The sequence below is a fragment of the Podarcis tiliguerta genome, assembly GCF_965153285.1.
Source record: "Podarcis tiliguerta genome assembly, chromosome: 13".
Taxonomy (NCBI): Eukaryota; Metazoa; Chordata; class Lepidosauria; order Squamata; family Lacertidae; genus Podarcis; species Podarcis tiliguerta.
In genome coordinates, this window is record NC_139546.1 from 35619838 (window position 1) to 35641525 (window position 21688).

The window sequence follows — 21688 nt, forward strand, 5'->3', positions numbered from 1 at the left end:
TATCTGATCCTTTCAGCTGGAGATGTCAGAGATGGAGCCTGGATGTTTCTGCATGCAAAGCACATGAGTGCATGTTGTCTGACTAAGAACTAGTGGAGGCTGGACCAATAGGGTGAATGGGGCACTGCCCCATCAACCTCAGACGTTGTATGGGGTAAAAGTGCCATAGGATAAATAAATACTTCTTTATTTCCCAAAACATCAACTCTTGTCACCTCTGCCCTTAGACGCTGACAGCTGTCACAGAGCAGTTTTGAGATGCAAATAATGTGCTAGCCTAGCTTGCTGCAAACAATGCGCTAGCCTAGCTTGTTGCTGACAAACCTGACTTAATTTTCAGCAAAACCCCATGGTACAATCACACATTTCAGGTGTTAATAAAGCAAGACACACATAACAAAAAATTAATAAACAAAGCAGTATTCAATTCATCCTTCTTCCTGACAGCACAGCATGTCTTCTCGGCCTGCATCTCACTCCCTGCAGCACAGCACCCCCTACAGATCTCCCACTGCCATTTCCTGCCAGCCCTGAAACAGCTGTCATTTCATGCTAACTCAGTATTTTTCCTCAATCAGCTTGTGCTGAGAACACAGAGCATCCCGCCCCCCAAGGGCAGCAGGGCGGGGGCACTGTGGCACCAGATGCTCCAGCCTGCTCCTAATTGCATGGATGAACATTCTAAAATCGCCACTTGGCCCTCTGTGGATTTTACTTAACACCTTCAGGCCTGGACCCTCCTGTCCTAGACTCTTCCTTTAGCCCTTGTCTAAAGCGTAATGTTTTTGAATTATGGTGCTGGAGGAGACTCTTGAGAGTCCCATGGACTGCAAGAAGATCAAACCTATCCATTCTTAAGGAAATCAGCCCTGAGTGCTCACTGGAAGGACAGATCCTGAAGCTGAGGCTCCAATACTTCGGCCACCTCATGAGAAGAGAAGACTCCCTGGAAAGGACCCTGATGTTGGGAAAGATTGAGGGCACAAGGAGAAGGGGATGACAGAGGACGAGATGGTTGGACAGTGTTCTCGAAGCTACCAGCATGAGTTTCACCAATCTGTGGGAGGCAGTGGAAGACAGGAGTGCCTGGCGTGCTCTGGTCCATGGAGTCACGAAGAGTCAGACACGACTAAACAACAACAACAACAAAGCGTAATTTCATGAGAAAATCTGCCTCCTGATGGGCAACAGAGGGAACGCTGGACAATCAAAGGAGAGGTGCCCCAGGATTGCTGCAAAGCAAACGTGAGCCATTCAGAAAAACAGGGACATTGCTACTACTCCCTTTCATATCTCCAGTTTTCTTGAACAGATCTCTGGTTCTTCCCATTCTGTTGTTTTCCTCTATTTCTTTGCATTGCTCGTTTAATAAGGCCTTCTTGTCTCTCCTTGCTATTTTTTGGAAATCTGCATTCAAGTTTCAAAAGAAATTAAAGCCAGACCCCCTAGAATGGGCAAATTCCTCCGAATGACACATGTCTGCTGAGCATGCATGCTCTGCAGGAGTGACTCACCCTGCTCAGTTACTCTTATCTCCTGTTCTAAGCAAGGCTTGTGCAACAGGCATTTGAAAGCCATTTCAATGGCTCTCCGCTGTGTATGAAGGCAGGAGGAAGAACCAGGAGAAAGGAACTGGTGGTGGAGGGAAGACAGGAGCAGCCAGAAGAGCGAGAGACAGAAGGGAAAGGGGGGGGGCAACAGATGAGGTGGGGGGGGGAGAGATAGGAGCAACAAAGAAGGGGGTGAGGAATCAGGAGCCAGAAGCAGCAGGAGCAACAGGTGGAACAAGGGAAGAAAGAAACAGACTATATGGAGCGCACCAAGGAGAGAGCACATCATTCTGCAACAGGTCCCAAATCCATTCTTAGGTTCTGAACAGGTGTCACTGTGATGGAACACATGTTGACAACCTGCTGGGCCTCGTTCCCCTTCCAGAAATCCAGGAATCTACACAAGGTTGCAGGTGGTGGTGCCTTGCAACACAAACTGCAGCGTATTTCTGCACCCCCACCCCAAGAGGAATGTTGCTTTTCAGGGACATACGTAGCCAGCCTTGTTCAGGCCTCTCAGGAGAGTGTGATAGCAGGAAAGAGGGGGGGAGAGATTTCTTTTGAAGGAGGGAAAGGAAGAAGTCTCCTCTCACCTCTCTGGAAGACTTTCCCTGCTCTGCCCTACAGCGCTAGAGATTTCAAACCCTGGGGGGGCTGCCAACCCCCTGAATCTAATCACTTTGTAGTTAAATGGGGAAGGGAGTGTTTTGGTGAGAGGGAAAGAAAAAATGTATTCTTTTTCCTTTTGTTTCTCCTGAAACATCCAAGGGTGTTTTTTTTAATCTCGTAGCATGCATTTCACAACCCTATTCCTGTCCCCCTCTAAGACATTATTATTATTCCCCCCCCCCTCCAATTTTCCAGCTTCTTCTTCTCTCTCTCTTGCCACCACAGCATTCCATACATTCTGGAACTCACAGGTCCTTCCTTGTCCAGCCAACTTTTGCGAGATTAACTTTTCTTTTCCTTTTAAGTTGCAAATTTATAAACTTGGAAATCCCCAGAGTATATAAAAAGCGCCTATATTTGGGTGGCCCCATTTTGTTTCCAAACCGATAGACTTTCAACTGCCTGAGCCTCACTTGAGGGACAACAATAACAATAATACAGTGGTGCCTCGCAAGATGAAATTAATTCGTTCTGCGAGTTTTTTCGTCTTGTGAATTTTTTCGTCTTGCGAAGCACCACTGTGTATTGACAGTTTCCTATAGGAATGCATTGGCAGTTTAAAAAAAAAGGCGCAAGACGTTTCGTCTTGCGAAGCAAGCCCATAGGGAAATCCGTCTTGCGAAGCAACTCAGAAAACGAAAAACTCTTTTGTCTTGCGAGTTTTTTGTCTTCCGAGGCATTCGTCTTGCGAGGTACCACTGTAGCAACAAGAACAACAATATGCAAGTAAGTTTAAAAATTATATCCAAGTCACCAAGCAAAAGGAAATATGAGGAGTGAAGAACCGGAAAACCAGCCATCGGCCATTGGGAACCACAATCCTCTCTCCCTAGCCTCATAGTCTACTTTCTTCATTAAGGACGAGATGATTGGACAGTGTTCTCGAAGCTACTAACATGAGTTTGACCAAACTGCGGGAGGCAGTGGAAGACAGGAGTGCCTGGCGTGCTCTGGTCCATGGGGTCACGAAGAGTCGGACACGACTAAACGACTAAACAACAACAACATCATTCTTTTAATCCTCTATGTTCACACAGAGGATTAAATTACATTTAGATTTAGATGATTTAGATGCCTCTAAAAGGGTAGAGTGTCGACCCCCAAGTGTTTATACTTATTCTTTCTTTCTTATTTTCTTTATTTCTGTCATCCTTCATTCCTTCCTCAATGTGTGTTGCACTTGACACTGATGGATGGCACCAGCCATACACATGGCATTTTACAAAATACAAAAAGACAGGTCACTGCCCTGAGGAGCCTACAGTTTGAAATTCTTCACAGGATAGGCTTCTCTTATTTGGTAATATAAAATGCTCAGCTATGCTTGTGTAAGGAGATTAAGTTGGGATGGGACAGAGAAATGATTCAGTTTGCATTTAAAAAGAAAATTTCTCTCTAATTCTCACTTTCTGAAACAATAAGTGAACCAAAATGCAGCTGTGCATCAGAATACACACATTTTCTAATTTTGCAATGCAGTTTTCCCTGCCAAGTTATGTGTACAGAAATACAAACTGTACATATACATGCATATTTTCTATTAGAAAAATGTATTGTATTAGGGAAAGCTGCTTTGCAAAAATGTGTATATTAGGCAAAATTGCATACAAAAAATTACAAAAGAAAACTGTTAGTTTCACATTTTCCCTGTCAGTTTCTGTTAATTTCCTGTCTACTTCTCATTTTTTTTTCATACTCAAATTCTATTCTATACATTCCCACAGTGTGTGATTATTTTTTAAGTCCTCAGAAAAAATCATCAGCATTTTCATGCAAATCTGCCCTATTTTTGCAAAGAATTTCCCCCTCTTACAATGCATTTTTGTACACACACACACACACACACACACACACACACCCCAACAACAATATGTGCATTTTTAACCCCAATATGTGCATTTTCGTAGCCATTACTTGGCTGGAGCCCTGCAAAATTCAAAAAACGTGAATTTCGAAGGTTGGTTGGGTTCAGGAATTGTTTCAGAAATCACAAGTTTGGTGGGCTTCCCTTTAAGTGCAAATGGAATTTGATTTCTCCCCCAGCAAATAGTCCTTATTGAGTATTCATTCAGATCTGTTTATGGGGCGGTTATAAGGCAAGGAGCAGTCTGCCTGAATTCATCCAGATTTGCTTTTTCGGTAGTTATTCATCTTCCCATTAATCATTTGTCCATCCCACACTTTTCAGTCCACTCCCCCACCACTTTCCTAACCGCAAAAAGGTCAGGTATTTTTTGTAAGAGGATTTGTTGCATCAGGCCAAGAGAGCACATTAATCCCCTTTAATTGCTCAAATTTCTGGTATGCACTTGAATCCCTCCCACAAAACACTGGTGGTCTGGAGATGACCACTTGCTAATCCTGACAACAAGCTGGAAAGGTCAGTCAGCATTGCTATTGTCTGTATTGTGTATTGGGGGGGGGAGGGAAGGGAGGGCTGAGAGATAGCAGTTTGCCTAATAGGAAACTCACGGCCCCGCCAGATGTTGTTGAACTCAAATGCCCATCATCTCTGGCCAGCATGGCTCAAAGAAAGGAGCTGTAGTCCAGCAATGTCTGGAGGGCTACAGCTTCCCTACCTGGCCTACGGAAAAGTCATAGAAGAGGAAAGATTTACAACTGCAAATGCAGAAGGAGGAAGCGCTGGCATACTTGCTTGGAAAGCACTTGTTGGAAACAACGCTTGCTTCCCGTGGGACTTCTAAAGAAGTGTGCCTAGCAGTCGACAGACTTGTACATGATTTTGGTGCTGTGCATACTTGCTGTTAAGGAGGGCAGTGTGAATCCAAAAGAGGTATTGCAGCCGGTGCAAGTTCCAGAGACTTGTGAAAATGCCTCGAGGTATTCCGGTCCCAGCAGGGGGTGCTATCGTAAGGTGGGGCAAGAGGGACCCCCCTCCTTGCTGCTGAAAGAGCTTTCCATTTTGGCCTCCGCACCGTCAAAACCTTCAGAGGCGCACAGGCACACACACACATCCAGACTGTCTGTGCGCCCTGCAGCCTTAAAATAACCCTGATTGCCTAGGCGATGAAGAGCAGGAACAGGTGCTCCGCACATTTGCTAAGGCGGCCGGGGGGGTGGGGTGAGGTAGCTGCTGTTCCAACCCTGGCCTCACCCTGGGAAGCCAGGGCATTGGGTAGAGAAGGCAGGGGTGGGGTGAGGGTGGTCAAGCAACTTTTCAGCACTGCATGCAACGTGTTGACCTAGATAGGAGCCAAGAGAAGCTGCGAGGAGCCCTCACAGGAGACCCAGCTTAAAGCCTGGGGGGTTTGCAAACAGGGTTCCGGGTAGCTATTCTAGAGCCAAAATAGATCCCTTCAAAAGACAAGGGGGAGCAGGGCAAGGGGCTATGATGTGGCCAAATTTTTTCCTCCAGGACGAGGAGCAGCGCATGGGGGGCCGCACGCGGGCAGGGGTCAAGCGGCGCAAGGTCCTGACGGATGAGCAAGAGGGCAAGATCAAGCTGGCCTTCTTCGTGGCCATCGTGGGGATGACCCTGACAGTGCTGGCCGTGGGCACAGAATTCTGGGTGGAGCTCAACACCTACAAGCAGAACCAATCCCTCGTCTGCGAGGCGGCCCACTATGGCTTGTGGAAGTTTTGCCACAAGAAACTCTGGATGGATGTTGTGGAGGAGGAGAGGGCTACCTGTGGACCCGCAGAGCTGCCTGGAGGTAATGGTTTACCTGAGCATGTTCCCGTTGTCTTTTCCCTTACTCCCCACCCCGCCCACCCACACTTTCATAAACAAGCACAGAGACACACCTAACGATCTGCACCCTGTTCCTGAAGTTGCCCCCTCCCTTTGATCAGCTTCCTCCACTTCCCAACATTGTTGGGTCCAACCCCCACCCCCACCATCTTCTCTGCTATGCATCCAGGGAATGTGGGCTGGTGTTTCCATGTGATACAGCACGTTCAATGCATTACATGCAGGATCATAAGGGATGGGATGTGTGGACTAACAAGGGAAGATGGTGGCTAGATCTGGACTGCTGGCAGACCCCAGTTTCCATCATCCATTCATCAATCAATCAATTATCTCTTTGCATATGCCGCCCCTACCCAATACATTGTTCTCATCTGTTTACCAAAAAGCAGTCCAGTGTGTTTGTCTTTCTCCCTTTCCTTTTTTGCTCCACCCCAGCCACATCCATCAGGCCTTCATGTGACCCGCGGCTCACAACCTCAGCCTTGGCATCTGTTTGCAATTTCAGGCTTAGCCCAAGCACTTGCAATGCAGAATGCTGATGCGTTGATTACCTCCTGCTAATGAAGGATAATCTCCTTGCCTCTGCTAAGCATCTTTCTTCCGTCTCCCATTCTGCAGGGAGAGGCTCTACCTGAACACAGTATAGGTTGAAACGGGAGAGTTATGGTTGAAGGTATCGTCTTCTGTTTGACGTAAGGATGACAGTTCACAGAATCAGGAGCCTCCATAGAGGACCCCAAAGCCATGTTTTCCATATTAACTGTAGCTATTTTTTCACTACATGTGTAAACTGGAAGGGGGGGAAAAGAGTGCCTCCGAGACAGTGTAGGGAGCCTGCCAGCTAACACTTAATCAAGACAACAAACCCCCATGTACTGGATGTTAGATTAGCAGAGCTTCTAGGGAAAGATATGGCCAGGGCACTGCAGTGGGTAAGAGGAATTGCCCCTTTCAGAGATATTTAAGGCCTCCTTTCTGAATATTAATGCACTTTTGAAAAATGGAACAGCCAAAGCAAACATGATGTTATTCACACAATTAGTAATTGTGCAAATGCTGTCTGCAATTAGACATAGCAAACCACTGATATAATAATAATAATTTATTATTTATACCCCGCCCATCTGGCTGGGTTTCCCCAGCCACTCTGGGCGGCTTCCGACAGAATATTAAAATACAATAGTGTGTCTATTTGCCCCGATCATGGTCCCAAACCAGACTGGGACCCCCTCCCCACAGCTCTTAACTAATAAAAAAGGTTGGTTAATAGCATCGGGTCTGCTGTTGCTTTAAGACTTTCATTATTTTACTTATCAAGATATAAGCATAAGCAAAAGCAATGTAAGTAGTTTTCTACTCAATCATTCATTACAAAATCATGCAATTAAGTAACTGCAATATTGAACCCCCTGTATTTATGTTCTGGCTCTTCTGCAATGATTCTGCTCCTGCCCAGGCCCCATCGCCACAAAACCTCTGCCTACAAGTCTGTGTGGCTTTCAAGCAGGCTCAAAATGTGGCATTTCCCATTATAGGCATTGAGAAATGCATTAACCCAGCCATCTATTTGTGGGCCAATTTGCACGATGGTTTTCACTTCACGACAGCAGGGCGTGGGTTCCATGTGTGCCACATGATGCACTGACTAGCTAATCTGTCCATCCGTCTCCCCTCTGTGATTTCTGTCTGTTTATTCTTTGTGTGTTTTCAGAATTGTTTTTTTAGCAGCTTTGTGTGTGAGAGGTGGAGGTTTTGTTATTATTCTGCTGTTGGTAGGTTGGATTGCGGCATGGCGCAGTTCTCACTGAAATCACTGGGAGTGCCTTAAACTTGAAAAACTTTTTTTCAACACCCCCCCCCCCCCACTACTTGTATCTTAACTTATGGATAGAAGGAGTGACTTCTTGGGCCATAAATTGTTATCAGCTCTTTTCATCCCTGAACCTCCATTTTGAAACAATAGGAAAGAGATGGGCTTTGTTTCGGAGAAGGAGCGAGGAACTGCTTTTTAAATCTTTTAATCTCCCTCCTTTGGGAGGAAGGGTAGGATATAAATTGAAATAATAATGAATGAGTAAACAACAACAACTTCATTTGTATTGCCACATCCCGTGAAGCACTGCAGAGTGCTTTTAGTTTTAACGTGTCTGCCCGCCCACACACCAGCGGCAGAGGAAGCCGCTCGGGTGCCTGGACCCTGCGGTGGTGCGCCCAGGGACAGTGCGTGCTGCCCATAGGGGCGGGGCAAGGGGGCGCACTGCAGGGTCTCCGGAGTCTGCTTGCCTCCTCCCACTCAGCTGCCCTATAGCTGGGGGGGGGGGAGGCAGAAGGCGGACCGTTTGGGCTGCGCGGAACCTGCGCACACCCAAGCCACCGCGTCTCTCCCAGGAGACTGCCTGGCATTTTGTGAGTGCTGCCTGGCATTTTGTCCCCCACCCCCAGTGGTGACACCCGGGGAGGCCAGCACCCACCGCCACCCTCCTTCCTCCACCCCTGACTCTGGCACAGGCATTTGCCTGACTCCTCTCTCCATGAGAGAGAGAAACTGCTGTCTACTAATCAGCAACTTTCCACCGTAATCACCGGGTTGTGGCAAGGAATTCGACATTAATTTTATTAATATAGCACACTCTGCCCACCAAATGGCAATTCCATTTGTAAGATAAAGTGACACAGCAATGCCTCAGTTGTGAAGAGCCACCCAGTACAGATTGCCCCTTAGTTTTCTCCTACAACAACTTCTGCAGGTGTGCAACTTAATCTTAACAAACATTTTCTTATTATTGTTAACTCTGAATTGGGCCTCTGTCTCACGCCTTCCTAGACTATGCACTGGATGATGAGGTCTAGTTTGGATGGGAAATCAGTATGCAGAATCATAATCTGCACAGGTCTATTTTCTGATTCTATTTTTTGTTTCCCCTGGCTTATGGTTTGGAAGCAGAGATATTTCAAATAGTTCTTTTTCTCACTTGGCTGCTTTTAGACAGCTACGATGGGTCATTTGCAGAACTTATACATGTGGCTTTGCACTGGAACCTGTGTTCTCAACCTGGAGTTTAGAGACTTTGCATACACAGAAATACACGTACAGGATTCCTCACATACAGAAAAACCCATACAGCTGATATCCCCAGCCCCAAATAGCCTACATATATAATTCTAAGCTGCAAGCGTCTTGCGTTTCACTCCTGAACTTGTTTGCTCATTGCTATTGTTCATTCACACATCTTTCAATGTAAATCCATTGCTTGGCTTTGAAGTTGAGTAAAATAAGGGACAGGTGACAGAAGACTGGTTGGGATAGAGGCAGAGAAGACTGTGTGCGCAGAAAACCCATAAGTTTGAATAAAAGTTATTTTGGGGTTTCAAAGAGTCAAATTACATATTACAGTGGTACCTCAGGTTACACACGCTTCAGGTTACATACGCTTCAGGTTACAGACTCTGCTAACCCAGAAATAGTGCTTCAGGTTAAGAACTTTGCTTCAGGATGAGATCAGAAATCATGCTCCGGCGGCGCAGCGGCAGCAGGAGGCCCCATTAGCTAAAGTTGTGCTTCAGGTTAAGAACAGTTTCAGGTTAAGTACGGACCTCCAGAACGAATTAAGTACTTAACCTGAGGTACCACTGTACACCCAAAGATCCCTGGATGATCTCCCATTGCTGATGTTAAACAAAATACACCTGTAAGGAAGGAACACAGGAAACGGCCTTATACCAAGTCAGAGCATTGATCTATCTTGCTCAGCATTGTCCACACTGACAGGGAAGTGGCTCTCCACAGTTTCAGGCAGCGGTCTTCCCCAGCCCCACATGGGGATGCCAGGGAATGAGATTGGGACCTTCTGCATACAAAGGAGAGGCTCCGCCACCAATATGATTGAGGAAGAAACACAGAGGTTGAGGTTACTTAACCTTTTGCCCACACCCCTAGCCCATAGCTGTCAACCTAAAGGAGGGAGAAAGGTTGTTTTCTGCTGCTCCAGAGAAGCGGACACGGAGCAATGGATCCAAACTACAAGAAAGAAGATTCCACCTAAACATTAGGAAGAACTTTTAGAGCTGTTCGACAGTGGAATTTGCTGCCAAGGAGTGTGGTGGACTCTCCTTCTTTGGAGGTCTTTAAGCAGAGGCTTGACAACCATATGTCAGGAGTGCTCTGATGGTGTTTCCTGCTTGGCAGGGGGTTGGACTCGATGGCCCTTGTGGTCTCTTCCAACTCTATGATTCTATGATTCTATGATTCTATGAACTTTTCTCTTTTCTTGTGAGGAATCCTATTCAGAATAAGGGAATTTCCCTTAAAACAAGGGAAACGTTGACACCTATGCCCTAGCCCATGCTACTTTTCTGATCTAAACTGCTATACCACAAAAACTTTTTGCTGTGCTGTAACCCCTCTAGACAGCAGTAATGTGGTAGCAATGGAGAAGCATTGCAGAACAACGAACGAAGCAGAATCAATTCACAACGGATGCCCTGTTGTGTCAAGAGGATGCATCAGCATTAAGACACCAGTGTAGAGGGGGGGTGCTTCATTCATTCTGTTTGTGTCACACTGAAAGTGTAATATATATTTATACAGGTCAAGTACAGAAGAACTAATAAATGTGTGGGGTTTAGGAACTAAGCCAGCAGGCACAATGCTACCCTGCTGTTTGAAAACTATAGCGTGAGTATTCCTACATTTGCTGAACTGAAAACAGCCCTCATGAGAGATTTCACAGCAATGTAAAACAGCTAAACTAGGTTTCAACCCAAGAACAAGGCAGTGGTGGGCTTGGGGCTTAAAATTTCAGCAGCGCCCTGTTGCAGCCTGAAGAGGAATGGGTGTGAAACCACAGTCAGCCTAAGGAAGAACCACTGTGGGAACTCCTTTCTTCTTAGTCCTTAAAGGGAGGGGGGCACTTTCCCCTAATATAATTGATTTTTGTAGCTATTTTTTGTGAATCAGTGCACTTTCCCCTAATTTTTGTACACGTGTGTGTGTGTGTGTGTGTGTGCATGCAAAATTCAGAGAAGTGCAAATTTCAAAGAATCCCTGTGTTACAGTTTGTGTGTTCTCCAAATTATGTAGTTTCTCATTAAACTGCAAAACAAAATCAAGTTTCTCTCCCATTCCTAATGTTCGCATATATGCACTTGTGCACAGTGCTGGCACAGGACACTTTGATGTCTGAAGCAGGGCACAAATAACGGGTCCCCATTTCCTAGTAGGGTCAATACTTTGAAAGGTTTGGTTTGCTTCACTCTCCTTCATGACAGAGCCGACCCTATGTCCACACACTGGGGACAGAAAGAGAGGCAGAGAGATTTCACCTTATTTGGCCTTCACTCCTGTCATCCAAGACAGTCATTTTTAAGAGATTCAGATCCACATTGAAGGATGGAGGATGAATTCGGTTCATTTCACATTTAAAGGCAGATACACCTAATTTGCACTTGCCAAAACAATACGTGAACACAATTATCCTTCAGAAGTCTCATTAATCCAAATTGCAAATGGCACTCGAGCCAAATAATGTGTTCAAGGAGCATAGATAAGTGTGTATAAATGTGCATATTAGTGAGAATAACATTAAAAAGTGCATTGTATTTGCAAAATATGCAAATTAGGAAAAATGCATATACAAATGTGTGTATTAGGAGTAATGCACACTGAAAAAGCTGACATATTTTCATGAGGACTTTTAAAAAATTGCAAACTGGCACAGTAATGTGAACTGAACTTCAGATATGAACAATGAGAAACTGAGCAAAACTGAAATTGACAGATTTGCTCATCATATCCCATATCTAACCCCTATTTCTTAGATTTCCAGGAAACTGCCGTGATCATTAAACACAAAGGGAGAATTCCTGCCCCTTCAATTAGAGAGAATTTCAAATGGTCCAGGTTGTCATGCAGGGATGCAAAATTCTGTTCCTCCTGAAATTTCCTGTCCTACACAACTTTAAAAGGTTTTAAGAGTATTATAATCCTTTGCTTCTGCACTGACACATCAGGTGGGTTTTCTGAAACACCTTGCCACTAGCCACTATCTGGAGTTGTTTCTGAATTTCACCTAAATCCAAATCTCAGGAAATTTGGAGTAGCCTGCTCAGGGGAAACATCTACAGAGATTTCTTGGGATACACACACACACGATTTTCTGGGAATGATTCATATATCTCTTCTCAGTGTTGAAGACAAGGTGTTAGTCTGTAGTCCCGGAAAGCATTACAGTGGTACCTCTGGTTACGTACTTAATTCGTTCCGGAGGTGCGTTCTTAAACTGAAACTGTTCTTAACCTGAAGACCACTTTAGCTAATGGGGCTTCCGGCTGCTGCCATGCAGCTGCCGCACGATTTCTGTTCTCATCCTGAAGCAAAGTTCTTATCCCGAGGTACTATTTCTGGGTTAGCAGAGTCTGTAACCTGAAGCGTATGTAACCCGAGGTACCACTTTATTCTTTGCACTTGAGATATGCTAATATCAGCTATTGATTACATTTACATCCCACTCTTCCTCTGAGGAGTTTGGGGGTAACACACATGGTGCCCCCTTTTACCCCCACCACATCCCTGGCAAGCATATTGGGCCAAGAGATGGTGACTCTCCTAAGGTCATCCAGTGACTTTCATGATGGAGTACAGATTTGTATCTGCGTCTACCCTAGTCCTTGTCTGCATTTCCTTGCCAGGTTTTTAACAGTGCTGAAAGACGCCTTGTTCAAGTGTGGATTATTTGATGGTGTTTTAATCAGTCTCTTTCTTTCTTTCTATTTTATTCATCAGTTTCTTTCTTTATTATTTTGTTTAGACCATTTCTATACTGCTTAATATGTATAAGAAATATCCAAAGGCAGTGTACAGAAAACAAAAACAACAGTCATGCAACTCTGCTCTTTATAGCATTTGCTCTCTAATGCAGAGGTGGGCAGGTGAGGTCCTGGGGAGCAGATACAGGCCATAAGACCATTTTATTTGGCCTTTGGCAGTCCTAAGCAATTTTCATCAGGATGTAGTAAAAAGTTTGTTCCCCATCTTTTTGCTCATAAGGGAAAAGCAAGAAAAATGTTACAAAGCTATACACAAAGGAGATACTCCTCGCTTTAATTATCCTCTCTTGGATTTTTTATGTCATATTTATGAAATTTGAGCTGTGCCTGGGTCCACGTGCTCTGTAACTTATGAAACCTTTACTGCTAGATAGTCCCAACTTTACTATGGGTGAGGTGTCAGCTCATATACAGAAAATATAGTTCTGGTCTCCAGACTTCCTACTAGAGAACATATTTGCCCCTGAGAAAAAGGCAAGGTGCCTGTTCATGGTTTAATCCCCCTTTCCCCCTGAGAACTTAAACTTTCAGTTCTTTATATATTAAATTTAGAAGCTGTGAAACAAGCAGGTTCACTTTTTTTAAAAAATGCCCCTCCGTCCCTTCTATATTAGTTAATTCCTGCTACCAACTACATGTTCTGGGGGGAAGAGGAGGGAGGTGAGGAATCCATTAAGGGCTGCACATCAATCATGATTATGCATATCATTCCACAGTGAGATCCACTGAATAGCTAAAGCGAAAAAGAGCATTTGTGTCTTTTAGACTTCCTTATATGTGATGTGTGGTATTGAATTTGCATAATGTATTCCTTTTCTAGCATTTGGGAGTGTGTCTCACCGAGTGAGTTGGGAGGAGAAGATAAAGCACAGTATTTCTCTACAAATGTCTGAATTTTCTATTAAACAGTGTCTGCTTCTTTAAATGCAAAGATCCTCTGCTGCATGGAATCTTGTTTATAGAGTATCAGGTGTTTTGATGTAGGCAGAGATTTTGTGGCGATGAAGTCGCCTCTGGCAGTAATCGACTAGAGCTGCGCTAGCATCACAGAAGGACAAAGCATGTCTCTGAATGTCATTGGCTAACACAGTCTGGGCCTCGAGCGGGGAACGGCAGGAAGCAGTATGTAAGGAAGAAAGGACGGAAGTTGCAGAGGGCTTAGGGAAGAATGAGGCAGGGGCCTGACTATACAGCAACCTAGAGAAGGCGGGGCAGAGGGTTTGGTCCAGAAGGAAGGAGGAGACAGAAAGCTTGGAAAGCGAATGGGCAGAGGAGTGAAATGCGTATGTCATGGTGAGGAGGTAGAGGTGAAGAAGGCTGAAGTTTGCCTATTAGTGTCTTAAAATGATGGGTCAAACTAATACAGTGGTGCCTCGCAAGACGAAATTAATTCGTTCTGCAAGTTTTTCCATTCTACGAGTTTTTTCGTCTTGCGAAGCACCACTGCGTATTGACGGTTTCCCATAGGAATGCATTGGCGGTTTAAAAAAAAAAAGGCGCAAGACGTTTCGTCTTGCGAAGCAAGCCCATAGGGAAATCCGTCTTGCGAAGCACCTCAGAAAACGAAAAACCCTTTCGTCTTGCGAGTTTTTCGTCTTCCGAGGCATTCGTCTTGCGGGGCACCACTGTATTTATTTATACTATTACTAGCTACAGCCACCCCTGCTCACTCTACTCCCCAACCCCACCTACTTGCCAACCTCTTTGTCAGCCCTGCTTCCTTCACAGTGGCCAATCCACCCTCCCTTTAACCCTCATCCCCCACACACTTATCCCCCCCCCACTTGCCACAAGCCCCTCCCTTCAGCCTCAGAGCTCATCCCCAGTCCTTCCCCTCACAGCTCACTACTACTCCTACCCCCTTTTAAAGGAGAGGGAAAGCACTTCAGAGCAGTTTCCTGAAGGGCCTCTCCCCACTCTGTTACAGCCCCACTGCAGCTGGATTTAAAAGAGGGGGGAAGAAGCACTTCACAGAACGGTTTGTGAAGCCCCCCCCCCACTCCCGTTGTTAAGCACGGCTGCAGTGGCATTGAATGAACGGAGGGAGGAACTTCACAGAGCAGTTTGCAAGCACATTAAACTGCTCATCTGGGTCATTTACCACGCTGTCGTCATGCTGGGGTTGGCATGTCCACCTTAGCACCCATGGAATCCTCAGAAAAACAGCCTTGCATTTTTATGTATATAGGAAGATATTTATATCCCACCGTTTCCTTCTAGGAGTTCAAGGTGGCATGCATGTTTTTTTTCTCTCCCATATTATTCTTACAGTAGCCCTGAAAGTTAGGTTAGGCTGAGAGACAGTGACTGGCCCAAAGTCACCCCCCCAGGGAGCTTTATGGCCAAATGGGGACTTGAACCCTCTCCCAGGTCCTAAGTTCCAACCACTACACCGCTCTGGCAGGCCTCCAGCCAGCTTCTAATGCACACCCTGTGTGGTGATTCATGGCTACTTTTTGCCTAAAAGCAAAGGGCCATTTTGGCTGAGCAAGTACTGTCAAATCTCGGTTGTCGAACATAATCCATTCTGGAAGTCCATTTGGCTTCCAAAATGTTCAACAACCGAGGCGCAGCTTCTGATTGGCTGCAGGAGCTTCTTGCACTCAAGCGGAAGCCGCGTCAGACGTTCAGCTTCTGAAAAATGTTTGAAAACCGGAACACTTACTTCTGGGATTTTGGCGTTTGGGAGCCGAAACATTCCAAAACGGAAGCGTTTGGGAACCAAGGTTTGACTGCAATTCAGCTCAAGCATGTCTCCTGTTTTGTTATTGTCAGTCGGCTATGGTGGGATGAGGCCCGAAGCTGGAATAGCAACAATCCAACTTGCAACATGCCATGTTGTTTCAGGAAAGTGGGTAGGGGACGTGCCAGAAGGCAGGGTGTTATGTACTGAGTTGAATAGGATCCAAAATGCAGCAGTCTGATTGGTCCTAGAACAATAGGATTCAGAATGCAGCAGTCTGATTGGTCCTCAGAAGCCACCCAATCCAACTCCAGGTGGAAGTGAATCCACAACCTGATTGGCCTACAGGAGAATCCCAGAGTTAGCCAATCATGTGGGGCCCATTGTGTAAATAATATATATAAAGCAGACATTTCGGGGGAACTTCCATTCCTCACTACTATGAGCTGAATAAAGAGCATGAAATCCACACTTGACTCTGAGTATATTTCACAGGACAAGCCAGAGTGTGATATAAAAACAACTGGCAAGTGAGACCGTCAGAAACAACAGGCACCCAAGCATGGTGAGGCCAAAAGCCAAGTTAATGCAGGCCCTGTTGTATGGAGTCAAGAGGGGAAGGAATCGGAAAGCACCAGGCTGGAGCCAAGTACGAGTAGAGAAAGGCCAGACAAATTGTGATTTCATCCAAGGGTGGGCAAACGGCAGGTCTGGATCAACTTGTAAATAAAAATGTGCATATTAGTGAAAGTAAGCTACAGAGCTGCAAAAAATATATACACTAGTCAAAACTGCATACTAAATGTATTCACTGGGAGATATTTGCCCTAAAGTGCTGATGAATTTTTATGAGAATTCTTTTTATAAAATGGCAAATTGCAGAAATGTGGAGAACTGAATTTAAGATTAGGAAAACGAGAAACAGAGAACTGAAATAGACACGTTGGTCCATCTCTACCCCCTCCTCTAGATTATATTGCAGAAATGAAGCAAGGGGGGTGGGGTTGTAGACTAGCCAGGAGTGGGTCTCTGAGCCCCTTTCAGTTCTGGTACTCAAGAAACAAGATTGGGCTCAGAATAATTTAATTCTAATTGTATGTTTTTTGCACTGGGGTGCAGCTGGTGGATATGGGGGTTCTAGCAAAAAGCAAAGTAGATCCCAGAAGCCTAAAGACTGCCAAACCCTGGTTTGGTGCCGGAATCCAGGGTTAGCAAAACTAGTCAATAACTACTCATTCTGAGGTCCAGGACAGCATCTCAGTTATACACCTAACCCTGCCATTTCCTGGGACCAGATACTAGAGGAAAATAAAACCATTTGTGGATCTTTAACAGTACTGCTGCTTAAAGTTCCAATTTCTCACAGCTGAGGTGAACTAGTCCCCCTTGAAATAATGAACAAACGGGGAGGTAGGGAAACTCACATCTTGATAAAAGTTCTGAAATGGCTACCATGGGCATAAAAACATGACGGTACTCCTTTCTGATGTGTGCCGTGACAAAGAAAAACCAAGCCCTGTATAAGTTTTAAATCTTCCTGCAGCTGGTGCCCAGCACTGCATCACTTCAACTTTCTCATCACCCATCAGAAGCATTCTGTTGATGAATGAGCTTCCTTGCATGACACCGCAGGCAAAAGATCACTGAAAAGTTCCTCTCTCTCAAGCCCCGAGCAAACCAATATATAACTACCGTATTTTTTGTCCCATAGGACGCACCTAGTTTTTTGGGGGGGAAATAAAGGGGGGGAAATTCCCTTTATTCCCCCCCCCCAAACCAGGTCGGGGAACAGTGGGATGGCGGCGCTGCGCCTCCCCGCTGTCCCCCAAGCTTGTGGGGTTGGCCGATGTCTGCCCGAAGCGCGGGGCGCTCTGCTTCAGCGCGCCCCGCGCTCCGTGCAGCAGGCTGCTATCCGCAGCCTAGGGAGCCCTGCGGGAACTCCCACAGGCTCCCCAGGCTTGCTGATAGCTTCCTGAAGCCTGGATAGCGAGAGGGGTCGGTGCGCACCAACCCCTCTCGTTCTCCAAGCTTCAGCGAAAGCCTGTATTCGCCCCATAGGACGCACACAGATTTCCCCTTCATTTTTGGAGGGGAAAAAGTGTGTCCTATAGGGCGAAAAATACGGTATTCATCTCCAATCTTGAGCACATGCCAAAAATTAAGATTGTTTGAGAACCAAACTGCACATCACCTTTGTTGATTCTTTATGAATGAAATGCAGCTGCGGGAGATCGTCAGCTTGATCGGAGCAGCTGCACGACCACTTTCCAAATCAAAGTCAACCCCTCAAGCCTTGTGTGTGTGTTACAATGTGTATGTGTGAATGAACCTTCAACACCGCTGGCTGAAATTTCATACCACCTCATGCTTCTGAGGTTGCCAACTTTTTACAGCAGCTTTGTGGTTCAGGATTTGTTTTGCAGGTGACCACGTTTATCCCTCCTGTGCGTGCAAAGTTTCACCTGATGGTTTTTGCATATGAAACTGTTGTTTCATATGCACATGAGCCAACCAGGTTGGCTGCTGAAGTGTGTTAAGTAATTAGCTGATGAAAAATTAAGACGCATGTGTGAACTGGCAGACAATGGCTCAGTTAGAGAAGAAATCTTGGCAAAAGACCCATTGCCCTGGGCTAAAGTTTGCCTGCTATCAATAGTTATGTACTCTCAAAACTCACGTCAGCAGACTTACCAAGGCCAAAGTTAGAAACAGTGTATTTGCCAGGATCAAATACTTGCTTGGTTTGCTGCCTTGACAAGGGTTTTCCTAGCCAACCTACATTTTTCTGAAGGCTTGCCCTTTTCACTCACACCCAAAAACCTTTCTGCTTCATTTCATCGTAGCAGAGCTGCTCTTAAATCACTTCCTGGCTAAATGACTGTGAGCTCCAGGTGCAAACCTATCGCAAAAATGGGCTAAAAGAATCCTTTGATGGATTAATTCTTATCATTATGGTCCTCTTCCCCCAACAGCAACTACTCCATCCACAATCATTTTGCAGACAAATTGGGAGCTTAGAATGCCAGACAAATGGGAGGCAGAGAGAGAGACGGAAGGAGCAGGATAGTTGGCTTGGAGAAAAGAAGATTAAACGAAGGCGTGATAACTGGTTTCAGATGCTTAAGAGGCAGATGGAACGCATGAAGGAAAACAGAGGGAATGATCACCCCTTCACTTCTGAAAAAAAGTATTGTGCTTTTGAATTAGGTGGGCTGGGTCAGTTTGGCTTTACACATCACAAGAAAAATGCCTAAAACAAGCCAGGTTGTGGCAACTACTTCAAAAAACAGGTTCAGAACATAACTAAAGGACATTGATTTCTTTCATTTATTAGATTTTAAAAGGTGGTGTTATTAGTATCATCAGCAACATACTCATTGTTCATGATGTTTTGCAAAGCATAAGAGATCAAGTCTCTGTCCCAAGGAATTTACAATCTATCTATCACACTTCATTTCATGATATGTAATGATTTGGAGGGAAAGGGTTTAAAACACTGGGCTGTTGTTTAATAAAAAGGCAACTTGATGAAGAGGGGATAGGATTCTTGGTCATGGCAACGGCAACACATGGATTTATCTGTACCACTAATTTATTTTAAATAACATTTACTTATCTTATACTTACACATTCCATTAAAAACAGTGTTACGGAACAGTAAAGAAGACAGAGCAGTTATTAAAAACAGTAAAATAGCAGAAAATGACAAAATACTAAGCAGCAAAAAAATGGCAAAAAAAGTTCAAATCAATAAGCAGCATTAAGCAACTAATACAAGCTGTGCAACCACTTCAGATGAATCTCAAACCAAAGCAAGCCTTGTCTGAAGTGAGTCAAGACAGCTCCAGATTGGTCAGAAGTGAGTTTGATTGATACAAAGTGCTTTGGACCAATCCAGAGCACAAAACACTCTCTAAGAAAGCCAGACAGCCTGTCTCCAAAGTGTTTCAAAACAACACCAAATAAGAAGAATGCAAGGGTGGGGAAAGGGGAAGCAGGAGAGCCAACACTTTTCCCATCAGTGTTTATGGGGAGGGGTAGAGAAGTGTTAACAACTGCTCTCACTGCTTTTCACTCATTGGTAAACTCTCTGAACACTAGAAAGTATTTGATAGCTTTTGCTGCACTTGTATTTTGCTTATTCTTCAGTTTCCTACTCAGTCTTTCTTTCTTGTGTGTATATATACCTGTTTGTTTTCCAACCTTTCCTAATCAATCCCTCTCCCATCCTCAGTCATTTGTTCAGTTTATGTTTTGTTAATCCTTCAGTTCATACCAGTACCCAACCTTTCTTGTTTAACTGTTGGCTATGAGTCCTTTCCCAATCATTCCCAGTTCCATCCTTACTCTTAAAAATAAAAACAGTTTGTTGTCTTAGTCTTACTATTGACTCAGGCTGTGTCACTTCCCGTATCCCTATCGCCTACAATTTTGGTACAAGTTTTTTTTTTAGCTTAGGTTTTCGTTTTATTTGCAGCCATGTTCTGTTTTCTGTGTCTGTCTTTCTTAGTACTTTGGCTTGAGCGTGTGTGCCAGAAAGTCTTATAAGTACATTGTACACAGTCAGTGCACAAGCACACAGTGAGTGTATAAATATTGAAGTTTTAGCACTAGCATGAGACATCTACAAAGCAACCATGGTGCCACCGCCAGAGGCAGAGATGGCAGAGCTGCCAGCCAGTACCAGAGGCAGAGATGACAAGCAGTGCTGGCAGTAGCAGCAACAGCACTGGCCAAATTGGTCCTTTTCCCATTTAAGCTAGTCTATCCTAGTGGAGTCTGCGGTGGTGGGCAGCAGCAGCCGCCCATGCAGATTCTTCCTTGTCCTGAGTCTGTTGGTAGTGGGAACAAACCTACTCCAATTGCCAAGAGATTATTTGAGGAGGAAGTAGGCACTGGCAGTAGCAGCACTGTAGGGGCATCAAAATGAAAAAGACATAATTTAAAGGTGGCTAGCACACACACACAAAACCCCTGGATCCAGGCGCCTGCAATTTGGTACAGATAATCACCCCTGGAAGGCCTACCATGTCTCTAAGTTGCATGCGCTTATGTGAAACAACAAGAAGGTTTTGGCCATTTTACCTTTAAAGTACTTACAGTATTTTAATTTTTTGGGGGGAGGGAATCATCTTTAACATGGCTAGCACAAAAAACCCGGATTTACCTGTATGAAATTTGGTATGGTTAATCCCCACTGTGGAACACCCTCCCACCAGATGTCAAGGAAATAAACAACTATCTGACTTTTAAGAAGACATCTGAAGGCAGCCCTGTTTAGGGAAATTTTTAATGTTTGATGTTTTGTTGTGTTTTTAATATTCTGTTGGAAGCCACCCAGAGTGGCCGGGGAGGCCCAGCCAGATGGGCGGGGTATAAGTAATAAATTATTATTATTATTATTATTATTATTATTATTATTAGGCTACCATGTCACCAACTTTCATGCAAACAAACAAAAAAATATGGCTGTGTTTGTTTCCCAATACAAGTTAATGGGAGATCTGAAGGTTCATATTTCTGAATTCAGATTTGGGGTTCGAATCACATCAGATATGCATTGATCTGAACTGAATTGGGCCCCAAACCAAAGGGTGGGGAGGCTTGCACATCCAACCACCAACCATTTATTTATAAGTCAAGTTTCCTAATTTGGCAGAGACTTCTAAACTCTTTCAACTGAACACACATAGATTTACCTGCTGAAAGGAGCACATGCACGCAGGGTTATTGGGCATGAGGCTTGCATGCCCCTCTGCACAGTTTTAACCCTTGCCTGTTTAGGCAAATGCCTGAAGACAACTACAGTGTATGAATGCAAAGATGCCCAATGTTGGGGCTTTCCCTGAAAATGACACACAGATTATAATCCTGTCCTTCCGATATGAAAATGAGCCATCACCCTACAGCTCAAAAAATAGTCCAGTGATACAGTTTCAGTACAGAGCTCCAGAGACTGAAAACCAAGGCTGAAAAGGGGGGGAGGGCGCAGGGAAGGTTTAAAGCAGGCATGTCCAAAGCCCATTTCGGAGGCCTAATCCGGCCCAGTCGATCTAATCCAGTCCCTGTGGCAGTATATGTCCCTGGGGTAAAATTCTAAAAAATAAAAGCTCAACAATGTTGGTCGCCCTCATGCATGTTCACTTCAAATCTCTGGCCCTCTTTGAAAAAAGTTTGGGCACCCCTGGTTTAAAGAAAACCTTGGAAATGAAAGAGTGCCAGTTATATCTGGACACATTCCCAGTTTAG

At 44.8% G+C, this 21688-nt stretch overlaps 1 protein-coding gene and 1 long non-coding RNA gene across 4 annotated transcripts in view; one reads left to right on the plus strand and one right to left on the minus strand.

Moving 5' to 3' along the window:
• The window catches only part of LOC310663629, a 75831-nt gene that overhangs the window by 41595 nt on the left and 12548 nt on the right, over positions 1–21688 (minus strand). The gene's annotated exons all lie outside the window — the stretch shown is intronic.
• CACNG6 (calcium voltage-gated channel auxiliary subunit gamma 6) overlaps positions 5359–21688 on the plus strand; it is a 36532-nt gene continuing 20202 nt past the window's right edge. The window contains exon 1 of one of the 2 annotated variants that reach the window (XM_083411670.1): positions 5359–5893. In XM_083411670.1, coding sequence (XP_083267796.1) covers positions 5569–5893 — 325 coding nt within the window. In that variant the 5' untranslated portion in view covers positions 5359–5568. The remainder of the gene's footprint in view (positions 5894–21688) is intronic. The other variant, XR_014504539.1, reaches the window with a different exon arrangement.